General features: G+C 58.4%; 2 protein-coding genes across 2 annotated transcripts; both read right to left on the bottom strand.

Moving 5' to 3' along the window:
- Positions 1-4,437: 4,437 nt before the first annotated feature.
- Positions 4,438-6,562, bottom strand: CFD (complement factor D). The gene is made up of 5 exons (XM_036425166.2): positions 6,411-6,562; positions 5,735-5,891; positions 5,481-5,631; positions 4,894-5,154; positions 4,438-4,652 (listed from the first exon to the last, which is right to left on the bottom strand). Exons 1-5 carry the CDS (start codon positions 6,517-6,519, stop codon positions 4,455-4,457), a joined length of 876 nt encoding a protein of 291 aa, XP_036281059.1. The 5' UTR covers positions 6,520-6,562; the 3' UTR covers positions 4,438-4,454.
- Positions 6,563-8,278: 1,716 nt separating this feature from the next.
- ELANE (elastase, neutrophil expressed) lies at positions 8,279-10,683 on the bottom strand. Its single transcript, XM_036425170.2, has 5 exons — positions 10,550-10,683; positions 10,013-10,169; positions 9,589-9,730; positions 8,729-8,959; positions 8,279-8,576 (listed from the first exon to the last, which is right to left on the bottom strand). The coding sequence occupies exons 1-5, from the start codon at positions 10,614-10,616 to the stop codon at positions 8,376-8,378; spliced, it is 798 nt and encodes a 265-aa protein (XP_036281063.1). The 5' UTR covers positions 10,617-10,683; the 3' UTR covers positions 8,279-8,375.

Genomic DNA, 10,683 nt, shown 5'->3' with positions numbered 1-10,683 from the left:
TTTCTTGGCTCCCACTGACCATAGGATGGGGGTGAACCTCCTGTGACCCCCGAGGCTGCACTCCCCCTTCGCCTCTCTCCATCCCACCCTCCAGGTGAGGCAGCCTGGCCGGCTTCCCCAGGCATCAGCTCATGGACAGGGCGCAGCCCATCTGTAGTCCCCACCCGTCTGGTCAGATCAAAGGCAGGATGCCCAGTCAGTGTGTACTTCAGAGGAACAGTGAATGCCTTCTTTTTTTTTATTTTTTATTTTTTTATTTTTTATTTTTTTATTTATTTTTTTTGAATATCTTCTTAATCTAAGTCTCTCACATGTCACCAGAGACAGATAAAATATAAAATGTATTTGGTTTCTGAAAGTCCCACTTAACTAGGTAGCCTGTATTTTAAAAAATATATTTTATTGATTTTTTTACAGAGAAGAAGGGAGAGGGATAGAGAGTTAGAAACATCAATGAGAGAAACATTGATCAGCTGCCTCCTGCACATCCCCCGCTGGGGATGTGCCCTCAACCAAGGTACATGCCCTTGACCAGAGTCAAACCCGGGACCCCTCACTCTGTAGGCTGACGCTCTATCCACTGAGCCGAACTAGTCAGATAGCCAGGTATTTTTATTTGCTAAATCTAGTCATCCTCCTTCCACCCCTTTCAAAACCACTCCCTGGCATCGTCACTTCATTCAGAAAATACCTATTGAGTGACTGAGTCTTTGGTGCTGAATGACCAGCAATTACGTCTCTTACGAAATTTATGAGCGCGCTGAGGAGGATCTTTCCATAGGAAAGCTTACATGAGTTGGATTCCATGCAACAGAATACATGGCCGGCTCTTCTGAGCAGGACACAGCGCCCAGCCCAGGGCCAGGCACACGGGATGAGCTCAATAAACTCTTGTGTATAAAGTAATGCTCCATGTACAAAAACAAAATCCTCCCACAGTCCCAATTCCAACTTCCCAATCCCCAGTGGGGCACACAACTTTACCTTTAGACCCTTTTTTTTTTTTTTCAACAAAAGGGAAGCCATGAATGCCCTTGGGGGCTAAGCTTAACTAGTGGGACCCAGTGGCCCCTCATCCAGGCAGGAGAAAGGACACAGGGCCTGGGGCCTGGGTTCTGCCCTCTGTCACCTCCCTGTCATTGCCCAGAAGGGCAATGAGGGGTGGGGACAGGGCAGAGCTGTGTGGCTGCTCAGGGACACCCACCAGTCTCTTTCTATGGCCCTCTCAGCCCAGGGAATGTCTCTAAATGCAGATGCCGTGGCTCTGGGTTCGAATTCAGACTTTGCTGGTAGCTTCTGTGTGACCTCGGGAGATTCACATGAGCCCTCCCAGCCTATTTCCCAATTTGCGACATAGTCATAAAGCACAATTTGAGCGTCTCTCTACACCTAAATCTCAGCCCAGAGCAGGGGCCTGCACACATAGGCCCTCACAGTCCATTTGGGAAGCAAAAGGAGAGCTGGACGTTAGCCAGACCCAAGGGGACAGGCGTCCTCTCTACTGGTAGGAAGGAGTAAGGGCGCCACCGTGTGGCCAAGGCCCAGAGAGGCGCCTGACAACTTCAGCCCCTCATGAATGGTGTCAGATCTGCCCACTTTTACCCTTCACCCCAAGGTCCCCCCAACCAGGTTCACACCTTTCAGCCCTCCTGTCACCTCCTAGCACCACATTACTGGTGCAGGAACTGTCATTTTCGGATTCCGCCAGCCCTGGGTCTGGCTTGTCTGTATCCTGCAGTGTGTGCTCTAATGGCAGCAGCAAGGGAACAGCTGAATTCACCTAATCAGAGGCTAATGAATGGTTTCTGAACAGCAAATAAGAAAGAGAAGAACAAAGAACCATAGGACGGCAGGAGCTCAATTCAGGGGATTTGGCCTGCAGGTCAGCACAGGAGCTTCCCACCTGTACTGCCTGGAACCTTTAGCCACCAAGCAAAGGGACAATGGGGCTTGTATCACCCTGCACACCTAGCCTCGCTGCAGGGAGTCACTCAGGTCCGCAGGCCGGAGCCCCAGGTCTTATAACGCCTGCCCAGCTCCAACCAACCTCCTGAACTACAAAGGGAGAGGGGTAGAGAGTCAGAAACATCGATGAGAGAGAATCTTGGATCAGCTGCCTACTGGAGATGTGCCCGCAACCAAGATACATGCCCTGACGAATCGAACCTGGGACCCTTCAGTCCTCAGGCTGACACTCTATCCACTGAGCCAAACCGGCCTCGGCAATAAAAATATTTTAAAAATATATTTTATTGATTTTTTTTACTGAGAGGAAGATGAGAGGGCAGGGCGGGGCGAGGATGAGCTAGCCCTCAAAACCCCTGGACTGGGAGAAATTCGCTCTCTTCCGCCATGCTGCTGGCGTGAGTGGACTGAGCACATGCTAGCATGGAGATGGCTCTTTTGTTTATTGCATCGGACTCGGCTCCCTGGTGGTCCTTGGGGATCATGACTGGAATCCCCAGCCAGACCATGAGGGACCCCCATTCCGAAGAGCCTGACTGGCTGTGGTAGGTGTGTGTTTGTCTGTGTTTTTGTGTGAGCGCTCTGGAGGGACTGCCCCTCCATCAGGGCTCTTACCTGCGTGTTTACCAGCTGCTGCGTCAGCCATGGTTTGAGTCCAGATTCGAATCTGTAATAAATTCTAGCATGCTTAATCAAATTGGCTCCGGTGGTCCATCTCTTGGGGACTCGCTTCGTAACAGAAGAGAGAGGGATAGAGAGTTAGAAACATAGATCAGCTGCCTCTTGCACCCCCCCCCCCCCCACCACCACCACTGGGGACATGCCCGCAGCCAAGGTACATGCCTTTGACCAAAATCGAACCCGGGACCTTTCAGTCAACAGGCCAACGCTCTATCCACTGAGCCAAACCGGTTTCAGCAATAAAAATATTTTTAAAATAAAAAATAAAAGAATCAGTGGAAAAATATCCTCACTCCTTGGGTGAAAAATTAAAAAAAAAACCACAAATAACACAATGAGATACTACCTCATGCCTGTCAGTGTGGCTCAGGAGTGCACCAGAAAGTCACAGGTTTGATTCCCAGGGGCGCATGTGGGAGGCAATCAATCCATGTTTTTCTCTCACATTGATGTTTCTCTCTTCCCCTTCCTACCTCTCTAAAATCAATTTAAGAAAGTGGTCGTCAGCAGCTATCTTTAAACAATGTGTTCATTTACACTTGAATGACTACACCTTTTGATAGCCTAAGGGCAAGTTTACATATAAACAAGTTTGCTTCTCAATTCCCAGGGCAGAAAAAAACAAGGTTTAAAATTATTAGATTTTAAAATTTATTCTTAGAAGTGTAAAAGTTTATTAATTAAAAACAACAACAACAACAAAAGAAGATTGAAAAACCTGATGAACAATATTAGTTGTTGATTGTAGTAGAGTCGGGGATACGGGAGGGGAGTGGACTGACAGTTCTCCGGGAAAGGAGGAGTGGTGGATGCGGGAAGAGACTGAACATAAACTGTGCACCTATGGATGAGGACAGTGGGGGGTGGGGAGGGGGTGGAGGGGGTGGAGGGTGGGGTGGAAACCTGGTGGAGGGGGGAAGAAATGAGGAACCTTTGTAATAATATGAACAATAAAGATTGATTTAAAAAAAAAAGTGGTTGTAACATAGGATTTAAAAAATAATAATAAATCAACAAACAGCAAGAGTTGGTGAGGGTATGAAGAAAAGGGAATCCTCGAGCACTGTTTTTTCGGATTATAAAATTTTAAAAATATATATTTTATTGATTTTTTACAGAGAGGAAGAGAGGGATAGAGAGTTAGAAACATTGATGAGAGAGAAATATCGATCAGCTGCCTCTTGCACACCCCCTTACTGGGGATGTGCCCGCAACCAAGGTACATGCCCTTGACTGGAATCGAACCCGGGACCTTTCAGTCTGCAGGCTGACGCTCTATCCACAGAGCCAAACCCGTTTCAGCAAGGGACTATAAAATTTAGCTGAAGACAGTTGCAGCATTATTTACGATGGCCAAAATATGAAACAACCCAAGTGCCCATCGATAGGCAAATGTACAAAGAAAATATGGTGCATATACAATGGAATATTACTCAGCCACGAGAAAGAATGAAATCTTGTTATTTGCAACAGCATGGATGGCCCTAACAGGGGTCCTCAAACTTTTTAAAGTGGGGGCCAGATCACGGTCCCTCAGAGAGCTGGAGGGCCGGACTATATGAACTACTAATTCCTACTGTAACACCTCGGCTGCGCTCACTGCCCAAAAAACCTGGCGGGCCGGATCAGACTCCTCTGCCGGCCGCATGTGGCCCGCGGGCCGTAGTTTGAAGACCTCTAGGGCCTAGAGGGTATCATGCTAAGTCAGACAGAGAAAGACAACTGCCATATGGTTTCACTTCTTATTAAATGAATAAACAACATAGAAAGAAAACATGCAGTCTGATGGGATGCGGGAGGGAATGACTTTATTGCTCCTCGGGGCCCCGCCCCTCAGGGTCTCCCGGGGAGGCCACGCCTCCGTCCATGACGCTATCGATCCAGGCCGTGTAGCTCCCCACGCGAGTGTAGATGCCTGGCTTCTTGGGGTCACCACACACGCGGGATCCCGAGGTGACCACGCCCTCGGCCACGCCGTTGCACACCAGAGGGCCCCCAGAGTCACCCTATGTGAGAAAGGGCAGTGAGGGGGGCATTTATCCCCCCTTCCCCCTCAAGAGCCCCCACGCCCTCACCCTCCACTCCGAAGCTCAACCGCTGCAATTCCCGCTCCTCCCTCCAGCCCCAACCTGGTTCCCCGCCCCCGCGCGCCAATCCCTCAGGCCCCACCCACCGCCGCAGGCCCCACCCACCAGGTCCCTGCCCTGCACACCCCACAGCCCAGTGCCCGCCTTCCAGGCTCCGCACCTTGCAGGTGTCTCGGCGGCGGTGGCTCTCCGCGCACATCATGCGCTTCGTGACGGTGCCGTCGTGGAACCTGCGCAGGTTGCAGGTGGCGCGGTCCATCACGCGCAGCAGCAAGTGTTGCAGGCGGTCGGGCCGGCGGCCCGTGTGGCTCACTACGCCCCAGCCGGCCACGTCGCAGAGCGTGTCGGCGGCCACATCGCGGTCCTCGCGCTGCCAGGGCAGCAGCTTCACCTCGGGGCCCAAGGTGGCGTTCTCAGACAGCTGGGGGTGGGGCGAGGCGGGGGTCAGGGCTCAGGGAGAGCATGCAGCAGGAGGGACTGTGGCTGGACTCCGTGGGGCCGGTAGGGGGAGGTGGGGAGCAGGGTTGGAGGTTGGGGGGGGGGGGCATGCAGCAGGAGGGACTGTGGCTGGACTCCGTGGGGCCGGTAGGGGGAGGTGAGGAGCAGGGTTGGAGGTTGGGGGGGGGGAGGGCATGCAGCAGGAGGGACTGTGGCTGGACTCCATGGGGCCGGTAGGGGGAGGTGAGGAGCAGGGTTGAGGGTCACGGGGGGAGGGGGGGCATGCAGCAGGAGGGAGTGCAGCCAGACCTGCAGCAGAAGGAGGTCGTGGTCGATGGTGTCCGGCCCGCTGCCGGGGTGGGGCACTGCGCGGAGCACATCGTACAGGCGCTTGGATGGCTCAGGTTCCGACAGGGAGAGCGCGCCCAGGAGCACCTTCACGGTCTCATTGGGCCTGGGGCTGGGGCGGGTGCATGTCAGATCCACATCCCCGACCTCTACCCAGTCACACCCCTGCTCTGTGTCGTCCCCCCCCCCCCCCCCCCATCGCCAGCTCCACTCACACGTCCTCCAGGCAGTGCGCCGCGCTCAGCACCCACTGCTCGGCCACCAGGAAGCCGCCGCACACGTGCGTGCCGTTCACCTGCACCGACGCCATGTAGGGCCACTGGCGGGACTGGGCCTCCTGGCCGCCCAGGATCCGGCCCCGGGGCTGTGCCGCTGGGGGCAGGCAGGTGGGCGTGAGGACCCCACGGGGGGCTGCAGCCCAGCCCTCAGAGGCCCCCGCAGGCCACCCCAGCCCCCTCAGGCCCGGAATCTCACCATCGGAGCCCCCACCCCAGGGTCATACATTCAGATGGCGGGGCAGGAGGGGGCGGGGGTCGAACAGCAGGGTCTGGGGCTGACTCCCTTCTGTATACGGAGCCTAACAGCTTTGATTTAAACATAAGAAAAGCGGGATAGACGGAGCCAGCACTCCCAGCAGCCACGGGCCAGGCGGGCCGCCAGTTTCCGTGGCAGAGCTGCGTGTTCTCACTGGGGAAAGCTTGTGTGTCAGATCCAAGTTCTGAGAATGCCCAGACGTTCAGAGCCTTCCGTTCAGCTGGGCGCTGCCCCCTTTCTGCCTATCTAGGAGGGCTGGGGGGGGGGGGCAGTCCTGTTGGATGGAGGGGCCCCATGGCTGACGACCCAGCAGGCTGGTGCCCCCTGCTGCCAGCCCAGTCCCAGGCCCACGCTCACCACACAGGGCCGCTCCGAGAAGGGCCAGAGCCGCCAGGCGCACGGGGAGGTCTGCCATGGCGCTGCTGTGGCCTCCACACTGACCCCGCGGGGCCTGGGACGCTCTCATGAGGGTGGGAGGAGGGGCGGCTCCAGGGGGAGGAGGGGCAGCCCTGCCTGTCCAATGGGGGGAGCCTGCCAGTTTGCCCCCCTCTCCTTCTGCTGGACTTTGCACCGTGAGGGCTGCCTCCCGCCTCTGTGTACCTCGCCACAGCTTGTAAACAACTCACTTCCTTGTGTTTCCCCTCCCCCCTCCCCCTTTTCCCCCCTGCACCTCCCTTCTTTGTCTTCTTTCTCCAACTTGGAGAGGAAATTGGGTGGGGGAGGGAATAAGGTCACCCTACACCTTGTCCCCATTGCTGTGCCTCTGGGTCCTGGCACCCAACAAGCAGAGTGTTGGAAAGGTGGTGTGTAGGGGCAGCTGGAAAGACTGTGCCTTCAACAAGGACATTTTAACGGAAAGTTCAGGGCTGCCTTCAGGTGTGGCTTGATCCAGGCACCTAGAACAATGTCAGGTCTTTGCCGCTAGTCTCCCCCTTCTTCCCCGATGGCTTCTCTCCTCACCAGGATCCCCTGTTGTGGCCACAGGAACCCGACTCGGCGGGCTCCTGCTCCAATTCCCCATTGCACCACTGTCTGCAGGCTGCCTCTGATTGGCTGAGCCTGGATCACGTGCCCCAGAGGGCTCCTTCCTGGGCCCAGGAAGACAGAAGAGGGGTACAAGTCAGTCAAGTCCCTCCTCGTCCCCTCCCCCCTTCCTCCAGGGCAGCAACTTCCCCCGAGGCTGGGCATGCCTTGGGCATCTTCTGCTCGGCTCCGCCCCGCTTGTCAGAGCAAAGGGCCGGGGTTCGGGAGGACCTGTCTCTGTCACCCAGTGAAACCCCAACCTCTGGCTGCTCCCTTCCCAGACAGCTCTCACTGCTCCCCGCGGGGAAACAGAGGTTCAGAGGCAGCCACCAAGTTGCCCAAAGGCAGTGCTGGGACTCGAACTCAGGCTCCTGAGAAGGGCTCCCCCGCTCCGCACCTCCACTTTTTTTTTCTTCTTTTTTAAAAATATTTTTATTGTTACAGAGAGGAAGGGAGAGAGATAGAGAGCCAGAAACGTCGATGAGAGAGAAATACCGACCAACTGCCTCCTGCACCCCTCCCCCCTCCCCCCCCACACCGGGGATGTGCCCAAAACCAACATACATGCCCCTGACCGGAATCGAACCTGAGGCCCTTCAGTCCGCAGACCCTTTAGTCCGCAGATCGACGCTCTACCGCTGAGCCAGACCGGTTTCGGGTTTCGGCCGCGCCTCAGGGGCTGGAGGTGAGCCAGCACGGCACAGACGGAGAATGATTCCCGCACCCGCGAGCGCTCAGCAGACCCCGGCTACGGCGCCGGTGTCATAACCACTTCAATGCGAACTTCATCGTGTGTGCGTGAGCTTTACGGAGGGAAACCAGGAACGGCCAGGGGCATCTCAGTGTGCCAGGAGAGGGGGAAGGAACTTCTTACCCCGAAGCCCTGGTTTTGCTGCCCCCTGGTGGCAGCATTCTCGTGCGATGCCCCAAACACTCTCCTAACTACTTTTCTATTTTTTAACAATATGTTTTTTATTGATTTTTTACAGAGATGAAGGGAGAGGGATAGAGAGTTAAAAACTTCGATGAGAGAGGAACATCGATCAGCTGCCTCCTGCAAACCCCCTACGGAGGATGTGCCCGCGACCGGAATCGAACCTGGGACCTTTCAGTCCACAGGCCGATGCTCTATCCACTGAGCCAAACCTACTCCTGACTACTTCCCATCTCCAACGGCACCACCAACACACACCCAGACACACTACAAAAGAGAAGGCTTTATTCTGTCAGATGCTGCATCCTGCAGCCTGGGTGGGCCTGCCCGGGGGCAGGGGCGGCGGGGGGCCTGGGCAGCCCTTCCTAATGGCTCCTGCTCGCAGGGTCCCCCGGGTGGAGACGAGGGCGGCCGTCGTGTTGGCGGATGACGGAGTTGATCCAGTCTGCGAACTGCGCCACGGGGGCGAAGGCGTCCGGGTAGTAGCCGTTGCCGCAGCCTCCGCGGATGAAGGAGTCGATCCCGTGGATCAGCTCGTTGCAGACCAGGGGCCCGCCGGAGTCCCCCTGTGCGGGGCCGGGGGAGGTGAGCAGGCGAGGCCTCCCTTCGGGGCTGGGAAGTCCTCCCGGGTTCTGGCTCGCAGTCCTGGAGGCCGTGGCCCGGACAGGCGGGGGTGGGCGCGGAGAGGGGGGGTGCAGGCGGAGGGGTCGGTACTCACGAAGCAGATGCCTGCGCGCCGGCGGGGCACCAGCGTGCACACGTTGGTGGAGGGGCAGAGGGCGGTCACCACGGTCACGTTGAGCTGCTGCAGGACGCGGGGCGGTGGCCGGTTTGTGCCCAGCTGGCCCCATCCCATGGCCAGGCAGCGGACCCCGTTGCCCACACCTTGGCCCTGCTGGGGCAGCCTGGCCACCTGCACGTTGGTGTTGATGGTGGCTGAGCCGTTGAGCTGCAGGGGGCAGGACAGGGCATCGAAGAGTCACATGGGGCGGGGGTGCCCCTCCCGCGCCTGTTTCCCCTCGGAGGCCCCGCAATAGACCTGGGATTTTATGGAGCAGGAGGGCCACCCTGCGGGATGCTCCCCACCCCGAGGGTCAGTGTCCCCGTTTGTGAAGTGGAAGCAACCACAGTGGCTCAGGGAGAACTCGGACATGTCTTGAGCGCAGGAAACAGCAGGCACCAAACTGGGCAACACCAGTGACAACCAGCAGCTCTGCCAGCCGCGGGGGAGGACGCTCTTCCCACCGGCTGGAATGTGGGGGTTTTTGCTCCGTTTCACAGAGACTGGGACTGTCCCCGCCCTCGGCTGCAGGGCACGGATAATCACAACCCTCTGAGGCGGACAGCTGCTCAGAGCACTCTGCGTCCTCCCGTTCACGCGCTCAACAACCCTCAGCTGGGGCTTATTTCCCAGGCGACACGGTGGAGACTGAGGCGCAGAGGTGACCTCCCCAGTGAGAGCCAGGTGTGCCCCCCAGTCTGTAGCCCTTCTCTGCCGGCCCCACTCCTCAGCCCAGGACTTTATGCCTGCTCGGGCCTCCCTGCCCCACCCGGGCACCCCGCCCGCCCGCCCCCCACCTGCAGGAGCACGATGTCGTTCGCCAGCTGCTGGGCATCGAAGCCGTTCTCGAAGATGCGCTGGACGCCGAACAGCTGCCGCGTGGGCTCTCGCCGCCCCAGGTTGTGTGCCCCCAGCACCACCTGCACTGCCCGGAAGTTTCTGCGGCAGAGCGGGTGCGGGAGGGGATTCGAGGTGGCTCTTGGGTTTTGGGGGGGAGAGGCCCCAGAGCCCAGGCCCATGCCCACGGATGCCTCCCCACGCAGGGCTGGTCCTCGGGCTCCTCGGCCGAATGCCCCCTCGCAGGCCTGGCGAAGCAGGTGCATCGATGGGGCGCCCGGGAGGAGCCCAGACCCTGGTCTCACCCCCCCTCCAGCCCCACTCCCCGCTTGGACAGACGTGGGGACGGAGGGAAGAGGGAAGGCAGGCTCAGGAGACACTCACCTGCCATTCACACAGTGCGCAGCCGACATGACAAAGTTGGGGGCCACCAGGGTCCCCCCACAGAAGTGGCGTCCGCGCTGCTGCAGGGACACCATGAAGGGCCACGCGTGGGGCCGGGCCTGCCGGCCGCCCACGATCTCGGAGGCCAGCACGGGGCCTGGGGACAGACAGCCAGGATGGGGCGGTGAGTGTCAGGGAGGAGCCCACCCCGCGGGCCAGCTGGCCTTGAACTCCCTCCCACAAGAACCTCCGGGCCGGACTCTCCACGTGCTTGTTGCCAGATGAGGAGACGGCGGTGCAGAGAGCACAGGGGGCCTGCCACCGCCCCTGCCCGGGCACAGCGACATCTGAGCTTCCTCTGGCTTTGGAGGGCCCAGGGCGCGCCCACGGACCCGCCCCCGCCCGGCTCACCGGCCCCTCGCCACGCTGAGCCTCCGGCTCCTCCTCTGGAGATGGGCCTCCCCACCCGGCCCCCCTTCCCGTGAGGGCGTAGGTGGAGAAGCAGGGATGGATGCCCAGACAGGTGGCTCCACTCACCGCCCAGCAGCACGGTCAGCAGGAAGGAGGCCAGGGCGGGGCCGGAGAGTCTGCGGCTGTGGGTCATGGTTGAGCGGGGGCCCCGGTGTCTCTGCCCCCTGCACCCACCTGGCCCTCTTATAGCCCCGAGCCCG

The sequence above is a fragment of the Pipistrellus kuhlii genome, unplaced genomic scaffold (assembly GCF_014108245.1).
Source record: "Pipistrellus kuhlii isolate mPipKuh1 unplaced genomic scaffold, mPipKuh1.p scaffold_m20_p_8, whole genome shotgun sequence".
NCBI classification, from domain to species: domain Eukaryota; kingdom Metazoa; phylum Chordata; class Mammalia; order Chiroptera; family Vespertilionidae; genus Pipistrellus; species Pipistrellus kuhlii.
This window is presented reverse-complemented; position numbering and strand designations above follow the sequence as displayed.